Source organism: Lissotriton vulgaris, chromosome 7 (genome assembly GCF_964263255.1).
Source record: "Lissotriton vulgaris chromosome 7, aLisVul1.2, whole genome shotgun sequence".
Taxonomy (NCBI): Eukaryota; Metazoa; Chordata; class Amphibia; order Caudata; family Salamandridae; genus Lissotriton; species Lissotriton vulgaris.
Genome location: NC_141695.1, coordinates 1,565,547,282 through 1,565,559,945, shown reverse-complemented (window position 1 = coordinate 1,565,559,945; position 12,664 = coordinate 1,565,547,282). Strand labels below are relative to the sequence as shown.

The 12,664-nt window shown below is 41.5% G+C and overlaps 1 protein-coding gene across 2 annotated transcripts in view; it reads right to left on the bottom strand.

Annotated features, from left to right (window-relative positions):
• RIPOR3 (RIPOR family member 3) overlaps positions 1 to 12,664 on the bottom strand; it is a 471,988-nt gene that overhangs the window by 272,715 nt on the left and 186,609 nt on the right. For both annotated transcript variants that reach the window (XM_086932462.1, XM_086932461.1), the window contains one exon: positions 9,187 to 9,333. In XM_086932462.1, coding sequence (XP_086788588.1) covers positions 9,187 to 9,333 — 147 coding nt within the window. The remainder of the gene's footprint in view (positions 1 to 9,186; positions 9,334 to 12,664) is intronic.

Below are 12,664 nucleotides of genomic sequence, written 5' to 3'. Positions count from 1 at the left end.
GGCCTTTGTATTTCTCGCTCCCAAGCTTAAAAGTACATCACAACGAAGGTCACCACCTTGAAAATGTAGCTCTTATCACCAGTCATTCCCCTAAGCTCCTACGCTGAAAGAACAGATTCCATCCCTCCAAGGCATTTAATTACTGCTGACTCTGGAACTGCACTTTCTAAGAAAATTGCAAATCTAATTTTGGCACACAAACTAGCCTACTTTTAATTACTGAAACGTGGTTCTCCTCCACCTAAACAGCCTAATTGACATCTGTAATCTGGATGGATACCACATACTTTACAAAGACTGCAGAATAATACTGGAGGAGGATTTGTACTTTTATTTTTTTTTTCAACAAAAGAAAAAAAAACTAAGATACTCCCTCATTGACTTTCACTGACATTTGGACTTCTCAGCAAAAGTTATATCCCTTGTTGCTAATAAAACACTCTGGTCATGACTCCCCCTTCATAGAGCCATTTAATGACTTACTATCCATTAGGCTCTCATTACCAGTGATCTGGCTTATTGCAATATGAGCGGTAAATCCTGTTTCCACACACATCTCCATTAGGGGTTTGATGGTAGCATTTTCTTTCCCCCAATAAATGTTATCCAGTCAATTCTGCCAAAATGTATCAGGTGAAAATTGGCCATAATTAGAGGGACATGTGGATTCTCGCGTGTTAAGCAGCAAAATCTGCTTGTTATTCCCTTTTTTCAAGGACAAACTCTTAATTCGGAGCTATTTATCGGATTACACTCCGGTAGAACCAGATTTTGTTGGGCCGATCAATATAATCTGAAACACCGGCCACATGTAGTGACAGCCTAAGCCGACTACAAATGTTGAGAATATTGATCATTGAACATATTGACTCGAATAAGAACTCTAATTCAATGACAGGCATTCAGAAACATTGGACAGTGGCAATATGTAGAATATGTAGATCGCACAGCAGAGACCATGCCCATGACCTTTTCATTGAAAGCAAGGAGATCTTTAAAGTGCCCAGACAATTATATTCAACTGGTCTGATCAATTAGCCATCAATTCACATCCACTCAGCTGATCCTTCAGTCAATTGACCAACAAAAAGGGCTAAACACTCCAAATGATCCCTAAGAAACAGGATGGCACTACAATGTCTTACAGAAACATATTTGAAGCTATAACACCCATTTAGCTCAGCTGACATCATTGGCATCACTATTCAGTGCAAGAAGTGTAGACTTAAAATCATGGGTGATATTGCTTCACCAAATTCCAAACATGCCAAATCATACCTCATTTTACTAATACACTGAGGACTAGCAAAACACTCTCTAGACAATCTGTACATTCATTTCATAAAAATCATATCAAAGAAGGCCATGCAAATTCTAAATTGAGAACACAAAAGCACAATAAAATAACCTGCAAATTATTATACCACCAACAAACCTAACACAGATTTTGAAGACATCAAACACTCTTTTAGTCCTATACTTTATGTTCACATACCTCACTCTCTTGAAAATCTTGAGAACATTGCCTCTTTCTTTTCAAATAAAATGTAAAAATAAAAGTTGGTATTTACTACCCTGCTTCTAGTCCAATTCACCTCTGATGTCGACTCCCATGTGTTTTTTATTTAAATAAATGAATTTACTACCACTCTCTCTCTCTGCCTCTTAGTTATCTCTTAAGCTTATTTCCATTGCACAAGGACATTTCCCAACTTCACTGAAACCTGAATAAGTTACAGCTATACTTAAGGCATGTAAATTGAACTGCATGAAGTTTCAAAACATGAATCCAATCATAAAGCTACCCTTGCTAGAGCTAATCATTTAAAATATAACTGCCCTTAAACTACTCAAACACTTTGCCAAAACCAGCTAACTAGCCACTTATTAATCTGGGTTCCATCTTGGTGCAGCACAGAGACATGATCGTGATACTCCCTGATAAAGGTGAACCCTGTCTGCTAGTACTGCTATAGTCTGTGGGTCAATCTCATGCTGTTACTTTTGAGCACTCTCAGGACTAAATATACTTTTGTCTTTTTTGGTGTTCACAAAGAGTTCCCAGTTGTATGCCTGGAAATCTGCACAGGAACTACCTTTTCAGGTGCTCCATAAGGGATGCCATGTGACTTTTTCCATGGGTTTTTATTCCCACAGGCTCCTACTATCAATGCGCAGCATGGTACATAGCATACAACATCTGTAGGGGGAAGCAGCATCCTGGCAAAATGCATTTTTTTTAAATCTTTTCTTTCTCTGCTGAAAAAACATTTTTGCTCATGGAGAAAGCTGTTCCCCAACACCCTGAGCACACCTGGGGTGATCCATTCCCCTTCTCATACTGGTAATCTCAGATTATTTGCATGATAGAAAGAGGTTATAGAGGAGTTTTGGAATGTCCATAAAAGTCCTTGTTTGTGGGTGTTCCCAAGCTTCCAATACAAACCATGCCTTGGAATGCTCGCTTCCACCCCTTGAGTAGGACTTATTAATGCGGATTTTTCAGCACATATGGTGAACGAATCTGCCGTAATGAAAGTACTTATTCCCAACAGGACAATCTTTGTGAATTCCGTCTGGTGCAAAAGAGGAATTTCTGGTCATGAGCTTTTGTTTACACCTGAAAATGCCTTTGTCAAAAGACTCCTATGTCTTTGCCAACAGGTTTTTGTTCTGGACTGTTTCACCTCTTTCCTATTAGGAAGCCCATAGATTGTTTACATTTTATAAGCCACATCACCTCCCCTTCCTCTAACTTGGGTGCTACCTCAGGGTTTCATAGTCGTCCACATGCCGTACAATGTCTACGTAGTACTCCAAGCACAGTTCTACGGGACCAGAATGTCTTATATCACTGCCTGAGAGAGTTGTTTCCTGTGGATCTATTTAGCCTCTGATTTTTTTCGGGAGCCCCTCAAGAACAGGATGAGCACATTTGTATTGAAGCTCAACTCTGCCAAGATATACTCATTTCTATTTTACTTCAACTTTGTATTGAACCTCACCTTCTACTCTCATCTTGCCAGCCTATCAAATTCAGCTATCAACTCACTCCACCCCTTTAGGAAAATAAATGCACTCATACCAACAGAGAGGCTCTACTTGATTGCCAGTATCAATTTGATCAATTTTGGCTATTTGAAGGGTGGTCCTTCACTCTACAGGAGAGATCATCCTTGGAGCTATATTCTTTTTATCAAATCACTCTCTTCTTTATTTCATTCCACTGCCTCATCACATTTCTGGTATCACCAGCAGGATCATCATTGCAAAACAACTTGACAATCTCCATAACAACCTGTCAAAGGCAGGAGAATCGCCTGTTTTTTGTGGTTTTCCTTCCTTGGTGTTCTATGTGCCCATCTCCACAGACTTAGAGTTCAATCATGTCCCTGTTAATTAATCCAGCTCTGTTTTCCTTGAGCCAAGTTCCTGTTCCCAGTGTATCCTTCTGCCTGTACCATCACCATGCCTTTTTATTTACTGTTCAGTATATCTTTACGTCTGGATAGTTTTGTCTTTGCAGTCATTATACAGTTTAGTTCCACGGTCCTGATTCCAACCTGTTCCAGTCCACAGACTCCTGTATTGTCCTTTTTCTTCCCAACTTCTAGTCAACTGTCTTGTGTACACTAAACCTCTCCTCCAGAAATACCCTGTCCATATAGAGGTTAGATTCCCCTTGTATGTACATTTAGTCCTGATCTTCACCAAGTTCCTGTCAGTCAAGAAAATGAATAAAAGACGTTTTTTGTGGGAAAGAAAACCTGGCCACTCATTCAATGATGCTAAGAAAAGGTGTTGAGTGTAATAAAGAAAGTAACAGAGTCCACTGTACAGATAGGTTCCTTTATTGTAAGTTCCTTCCAAGATATAAAGTACAGAAGTTGATAAGTAGAACCCCACCAGGAGCTAGCTGTTAGCAGCTCAGCCTGAGATGACCAACTGCCACAGTCAGGTAGATAGAGACACAGTGAGCCAGAGAGTCACCCAGGCATTCTATTATGTCACAGATGACATAGGACAGTCTATCTAGTGAAGAGCATTAGAGAGGACATTTACTACACATCCTCTTCCCTTATGGAATAGGAACAGAACAGAGAACACAATAGGCAAGACACCTCAAATGCAACATCAGCAGAAAAGAACAAGAGTGACCCAAACGAGATGTTCATAGCATGAGGTATCATTAGCAGAAATGTGAACAAAGAAAACTAAATTCTAAAACTATATGCCTCTTCCCACTCCCTTAACAAACCAGAGCAGCTAAGCAAAGAGTACACCCTGGAACAAAAATTAGTGTAGACGGTGACTCTAGAGACACATAGGGGTAAAAATTCACCCAAGACAAAAAGAGAGCAAACCCCATAAATCAGCAAAGAAAAACAGACTTTGCAAAGGACTAGAGCCCCCCCGATAAAGACGTGTTGACACAAAAGATATGATAAACTCACAGCACAAAGTCTTACCAACAAGAAACCCTGGACACGAGTTACAAGAAGATAGACTTAGACCAGAACATAGTGCACGAACAGTCTCCACCAAAAGCAGGGGACAGCACAGAGTAGAAACTACACCACAGGAAAATAAACCTGGGAACAAAAATAAGGCTACATGGGGCATGGACTACCCGCAAACACCACTACATGGGGCATGGACTACCCACAAACACACAAACTCCCCTGTGTAGGGTACACCACAGGACAATACCTGGGAACCAAAATGGGGCATGGGCTACACGCACACACCACTACCACAAAAAGCTAAAAGAAATGGGCTTTGACTACCTACAGACACAACCTCCCCTATGTAGGGTACACCACAGGACAATACCTGGGAACCAAAATGGGCATGGACTACCCACACAGACAACCTCCCCTATGTAGGGTACACCACAGGACAATACCTGGGAACCAAAATGGGGCATGGACTACCCACACAGACCACTACCACAGGAAACAAATAGAAATGGGCATTGACTACCCACTCAAACACACAACCTCCCCTCTGTAGGGTACACTGCAGGACTATATTCCAGGGAACAAATGGGGCATGGACTACCACCAAGCATACGACGCAGACTCAAAGAACCCAAAAAAAATTGGGGCATTGACTACCCACACACAGACCACCGAGGGTACAATTGAGGAAACCAACCTTAAAAAAATATGGATGAAAATTGACTACCCACAACCCAGCGACATCCAACAAGGACATGACCTAACACAGAATACAGAGTTAGAATAAGAGCATCACAAGTTCGCCACACACCACTTACAAAATAAGGTTATATTGAATAATATGCAATGGTAAATTAGCTGCCATAAATAAATAAATGAATAAAACTTGCTTCGGTGAGCGACCTCTCACCCGGGATCCAAACGCCCAGACGAAAAACCAAACAGAACATACATAAAGTCAACTTGCTGTGTCCCAGAAGAAGGCTTGCAGCTCGAAGTAAGATCAGTACTGGTGTCCACAGTCAAAGTTGAGACTTGCCACACAAACAAGGTATTAGGTCGTCTACTGAATGCCACAACCGAAGAAAAGTCAAGGGATGAAAAGATGTGCTCCACCCTCCACAGAAACATTTCCGAAAATAACTGCATCGTAAGGAAAATGAAGTACTGAACACTTGCCCTCAGAACCTTTCCCTTGGCGGTAATTGCAGGCACCAGAGCTTGAAAAACACCTTCAAAGTCAACGATTTGTGTGGAATGAAAAAAAAGTGCGCTCCGACTTTTACAGTTAAACTTGCCCACTTAACAGCGTCGTGAAGAAAACAAACAGCTGCCCTCAGACACGGCAAACAGAGCAAGCTGTTGTCGTGGCAACCAAACAGACACAAAATGGCCGCCACGTCGGACAAAGCGGCGTAAGGAGCGTGAGGGACGTCTCTCCAAGGACGGCGTCACAGGAGCAAAGAATCTTGCTTCACTAATTCCCAGAAGCATTCTAAAGACGTCATCAGAAGGAGGGAGCAGAGCAAACGTGAAGATAGCTCCCAGCCAACCGTCGGGCAACGGACACCAACATGAAGTAAGGTGAGAAATTAGACACGGCAAAGCGAAGTGTTGCCGGAGAGCCATGCTGACGAGACGCTGTGTTTGCGCGCTGTAGAATAACTTCAGATGCAGAAAGAGCTTGCGCATAAAAATTCCAATACCGAACAACTCGAAAAAAACAAACAAATGCCTAGCAGGTAGCGAGTTCTGGGGTTGTAGACAAAAAGAGTACAAGTGCAAGAACTCACCTGAGGGACGATTCTTGGGAGATTCTTGAATGAAGGACCGAGAGTAACAAATCGGCACAACAGTTCCTCTGAGAGAGATAAAAACGTTCACAGCATTTGTGACTAAAACCGTCAAACCACCTCACGTATAAATTGCCAGTTTCTGTCAACGCTTGACGCTTCCCAGACTGAAAGAAGGCCAATAAAAACAACGCAGACCTCAGGGAAGAGTAAACTTTTCCAAACAGGAGCAAGGTGACAGCAGAGAACGAAACGCCCAGGTTGCAGGCTGTCCAGATGGTGGGAGGGACACTGGTGGGTTTGGCTGGGGCGTTGCCTTTGGGTTTCAATTAGCATTTGAAAGTCCATAAAGTCTTTAGTTCCTTGTCTTTTTCCTTAGTCGTCCTTTATCCTTAGTTCACGCGTAGGTTCATCCTTTTAAGAAACGTCGCCAAAATGTAATAAAGAAAGTGACAGAGTCCACTGTACAGATAGGTTCCTTTATTGTTAGTTCCTTCCAAGATATAAAGTACAGAAGTTGATAAGTAGAACCCCACCAGGAGCTAGCTGTTAGCAGCTCAGCCTGAGATGACCAACTGCCACAGTCAGGTAGATAGAGACACAGTGAGCCAGAGAGTCACCCAGGCATTCTATTATGTCACAGATGACATAGGTCAGTCTATCTAGTGAAGAGCATTAGAGAGGACATTTACTACATTGAGGCATAAGGACTAAACTTTTATTAGAATGTAAAGAATATTACATTTTATACACCATAGTGGCTAAAGTTTCTATGAAAGTGGTAGATAAAAAGAACATAATTCTTTATCAACTGGTAGTGTTAGGAGATGCAACTAGTACCTTTGGAAAAATTAATATATATTTTTGCAGATTGAGAGCAGATATTTAATAATTCTGGATTGAATGTGTTTGTTGTGTGGAGAATTAAATGAATGTCAAATTTGGACATTGAATATATAATCCTGCTTTATCCATGCTATACACTTTTACTCTTCACTCTAAATGATGTGAAAAACAATGAATAACATCTTCACTCTAAATGATGTGAAAAACAACCAATAAAGACTTGGTAAGAAAAAAATGTAAATAATTACATTTTCATGTTTTATGAACAAAAAGAGGCACCTTTCCCACATCAGTTAATTCGCTGAAAGTGTAGAAGATTAGTGCAAATGTTCACTGACAGTAATGTCACACAGTTCTCATCATTGTCATTATTTATAATACTTGGTCTTGATCCTTAAAGGGATCATACATTGAATGACATCACAATACATCTCAAACAAAGCAGGTTTGTAGAAAAACGTATCTTAATCCTGGGGTCCGCAGACACTGGTGGTTAGTAATGCCTATTTAAGGGGTCCAAGGCTGTGTTGAAAAATAAATAATTCTAGCAGATCAATAAAGAATATGTAAATGAAAAAGCTACACTTAAATTGGAACATTTTACAACGCTCTGTAAATATGAAGGAATTTGAAATTGGAGGCAAAAAATTCAATAGGTATCCTGTGCCGAACTTGTTAGAACAGTGCAAAGACATCATACAGAATAAAGTATGAGCAATTGATGACATCAAATAAAGCACTGATATGCACAGACAAAGCGAGTGCATGCATTAAAAGCAAAGAAGGCAAAATGATAATCTAGACTTGTCTTTTAAAAATAAAAGTAAATATGGAAATGCTCCGATATATATATCAAAAGTGAAAATGTTTGGGTTTTTGCATTTTTCTTTGCAAATAAATAAAATATATTGCCTTTTGTGTATCCGTTGAATCTATACTTTATATATTTTGTTTATTGTTTGAAGTTAAACATTTAGAATTTGCTGAGGTGGTGGTCCTGGCTTCCATTGTTATTCATTAAGGATCCCCAGAAGTGAAAAGGTTAAGGCCCCTGCTCTAGAATGAATATTGTTGGTGAACGGTAAAGATGCAGGTGGGTAAAATAAACGTTTTTGTCTACATTGGACAGGCCATTTAAACAACTAAGGTAGTTGTTGACTATTGTTTCCCTTTACTCAGATAGGTGAAACAATTCTATTGCCATTCCAATGTCTGGGGTCCTATAAAGGGAATACAATGCAAGTGATAACATCCAAACTGTGTACATACATTAGGAACACAGTAGTGGAAAACATTGTTGGATGCACACTTGAATGTCTAAGGTTTTGAGATAGGAAGGAACAGGCTTCTCAGTGTTCGAGGTATGTTATGCAGTTTATTTTCTAGAATGCCATGAGAAGAGAATGCAGAGATCTCAGGTGTCCCCAAGATATATAGAACACATGAGACTATTCTGACCTGTTATGTCTCATCCTTTGCACCTAATGCTTCTGGTGTGGAATTTATATTGGTCAGAACCAAAACAATGCAATAAATAGCAGAAGTAACAGGTAGCAGGATTGGGTCAATATGTGCATCTGCTTTTGGACCCTTTGAAGTCTCTGAGCCCTTTCTAAAAATCAGGACTGGACTGGCCGTACAGGGCATCGGGCCTTTCCCAGGGAGGCTGGAAGGGTGGGGGATGGTTTTGCAGCAGTGTGGACTGGTTTTGATACTGAAGGCCAGTTTTGCATCGGTGCTGCAATATCGGCCCACAGTACCAAAAGCTCCAACACACGTTTCTCTTGGATCTACGCAGTGCTTCTCCAGGGGATGGCCCGAATAAATTACCAGGGCTGCTTTAGGTTCCCAGTCTGGCCCTCCTGAAACAAAATAAGTGTAACTGGAAATTAAACATACAGTACATTACAATTTTACTACCCATAAATGACAAAATAATCAGGCAGTGCAATTTGGAATAAACAACCTAGAACAAACCACTAAACCAGAATAATGCTCAGAAAAGGTTCACAGAATTCTGCATCCTAAAGTCAAATACCAATAGGAGAAGCAACTGAATAGTTTGATAATCACATTAAAGTCCTTACATTATTCCTTTTTTCAAGGCTTCAAATATTTTCTTCACCTGGTGTGGCTGTGGATACAGGCTGACAGTTCCTTTTCGCAGCGAGGGATACAGCTTTGCTGACTTTATGGACGTTTTTGATCTTACTGAGCTTTTGCTGAGTGAACTCCTGGAAAGATAAATCAAGGCGGTAAGGCATATGAATGTATATTAGACAGGAGAAGGTTTGGTTCTTGAGGATACAATAGAATAATGAGACGGTGTCCCTCTAGCAATGCAAGTGGGCTATGTGCTCTGGTCTTCTCTATGCCACACCATCTCAAGTCCCAAAGGATCCGGGGCGGCTCCTCCACTAGGGCAGACTGCTTCTCGCAGTGCGAGAAGCAGAAAGATAAAATGGTAATAACTTTTAGGTATTACCATTTTATGTTTGGTTGGGGGTGGGCGATGCTGCTCTGAGAGCAGGGGAGGGGAGGAGTGGCGTGCCTGCCCACTACTGAGTGCGCAAAGACTGTTTGTCGAAACCAGTCATGAACAGTCTGCCTTTTCTTGCAGCCTACATGGAGAAAATACCTCCCCATTAGCCCCTGGCGGGTCAGCGTCCCGACCAATCACAATGCTGCTTGAGCAGGGTTGTGATTGGCAAGCAGAGTTGTGATTGGGTACGGGGGGGACGGAGCCTGGCTGCCTGCTTCTGCTCCCTGTTCCAGGAGAGCACTAGAGCAGAGAAGACACTGGACCCAGCTGTCAGAAAGGTAAGTTTAAATATCTGTATTTTTAAAAAATGTAATTACCCTCCCGGCATGTTCCCCCAACCCCCCCGCCCCCCCCCCTGCGCCCCCACACACGCGAGTCGTGCCGGCCGCAACTGCAAAGGATGGAGGTAGGCCGCATGCATCATATTCTGTGACTGCACGAATGGTAGTTTGTGGCTGCAAACCCAAATTTGGAAATTCAAAGCCAGATGATGTTCTGAATGGAAGCCAGGATAAGACATGTCTTCTCGGATGGTGAGTGGAGCGCATTCACATCAGCTTCACTTTGATGCAGGGAAGGTCAAAAGCAGGTCTTTTTAACTTGGCTTAACAGTGGAGTACTCCGGGGTACTAAGGACACACCTACAGACCTCCACCGTATGACATATTTTGCACCTGCAGCACTTGCATAAAATGTTGTGCAATGTGACTTTTTTTTTAATGGTTTTCCATGATCACCTCTGTGAATTATTTATTGCAGAAAGGGAACAACAGAAAAAATAAAATCACACAAGTGATTTTACAATATATAATTTCTGGGATGCAATACTCACACCATATGTAACAGGATATTGCACTGACTATGGAGTTATAGGCCAATTTCCCTCTTAGATTCTAGCATTAGATTCTGGGGAGAATTATTTTGTCTCAACTTTAACCCTGAGTCATTGAAAATAACATCTCATCAGAGGTTCAGTTTGGCTTCAGGCCGGGTATTGGCACAGTAGAGCAATTGCTGAATCTATACCTTATAGCAGGGAAATAAGTACTGGCCAAGAAGGGTACCCTCCACATGGCAGTCATAAATTTAACAAGTGCATCATTCGACATGGATATAGGGCAAAGTTATGGCACATTATGAAAAAAGTGGGGGTGGACCTTGGCCAGCTAGACCTTATAAAGCGGCTCCATCATGATTTAGCAACTTCTATAAGTTATAGCCCGCAGGGAGTAAAGACTGCACAGATTACCTCACTATGAGGTTTAAGACAGGGGTGTATTCTTGTGCCATTCTTGTTTCTCCTATATATCAACGGGTCCAGTTAACATCCAATAGAAACAGGCAGGGATAGGCCAAGGATGGGTAATCACCACATACCCATTTTGCTGTAAGCAGGCGATGCAGTCATCATGTCCCGTACAGCAAATGGTTACAAATAATGTTGGATTCTTCTCTGACATATGGTCTCCCTAGATTAAAAAGGCAGCTACACTAAAACATACATTATGTCATGTAGGAAATCCAACAGGAAAACAAGTCTTTTTTACGATTGGGGCACAAGCCTGGAGAGGGTAAACACCAGTAATTATTTGGCCATCCTCCAAAATTAATCCCTTGGCTGGAATGCCCTCATAAATGTAAAAGCCTGGATTTTGGGAAGAAATTTGGAGGCAATCTTTAGATTTGGCAGAAAACTAAAAAACAAACCAATTAAAGAGATGCTCAATTTGTACATAAGTAAAGGTGTGTCACCTGGGCTATAAAGAGCAGTGGTCTGGGGCTATGGAAATGCAGGGTCTATCCAGCGGTCAGAAAATGCTCAATGCATTGAGGAACAAATAGAATTAGCCCGCTTTTACTATGGATCAAGTGCTGGGGTAATCCTGAAGCAAGTCTAGTTAGATTGTGTCTGGGAGATAACCTGACATTAGATGGCGTAAATAAAATACCCTGTTTGGTATACGTTTGAAAAATTTGTAATAAATTGGATGTGGTGGAGTTTTCTACAAACCCACAAGAATACAATAAAAATGACAAAGAAACTATATAAAATAGATATCTAGGGGCAGATTTTCTAAGAAGATATGCAGCATTTAAAAGTGCTGCACTGCATTGTGTGACATGAAGGGAACAGGAGAGTGCCATATGTACAGAGAGGATGTATGACGTTACAACACATACTTTTACAACGCCTACCTTTACAACGCAATGTTTACACCGCAACATCCATTACAACGCATACCATTACAACGCATACCAGTACAACAAATTCTTTGAAACTACCTTTACAACGCATTCCACTACAAAACATACTACATTTACAACGCATACCATTACAACGCATAACATTACATTGCATGTAAGGTAAGTATTGGATAGTGTAGGGGTAAAAATTACTATTCTAACTCCAGGGGGTGCAACAGTAGGGTAAGTGTTGGATAGTGTAGGGGTGAACATTACTATTCTAACTCCAGGGGGTGCAACAGTAGGGCAAGTGTTGGATAGTGTAGGGGTTAAAATTACTATTCTAACTCCATGGGGTGCAACAGTAGGGTAAGTGTTGGATAGTGTAGGGGTAAAAATTACTATTCTAACTCCAGGGGGTGCAACAGTAGGGTAAGTGTTGGATAGTGTAAGGCTACTATGTGTTGTGATGCTATTCATTGTAATTGCAAACAAAACAGGTGATGGACAGAATGTGGATCAATGTCACACATTCACCCCAGTCCAAAGATCTGGGCCCAAATCCATCGTTTTTTTGCACTCCACACCACCCTGGGTTAGACAATGGCGATATGCAAATCAGCTCTGACCCTGTGCCCCATGGGAACAGTCCAGTCCGAACTACAAAAGCCATGTCCTTCCCAGAACGGAATCAAGCATCCGAGGACCGGACCGGTTTCGAGGTAACACCTCTCATCAGCCCGGCTAGCTTGACTCCAGTGGTGTGGAGTGCCTGGGACCCACGTCTGAGCATCCCCAGCGCACTTATGGCGGCAATTGCAAACAAAACAGGTGATGGA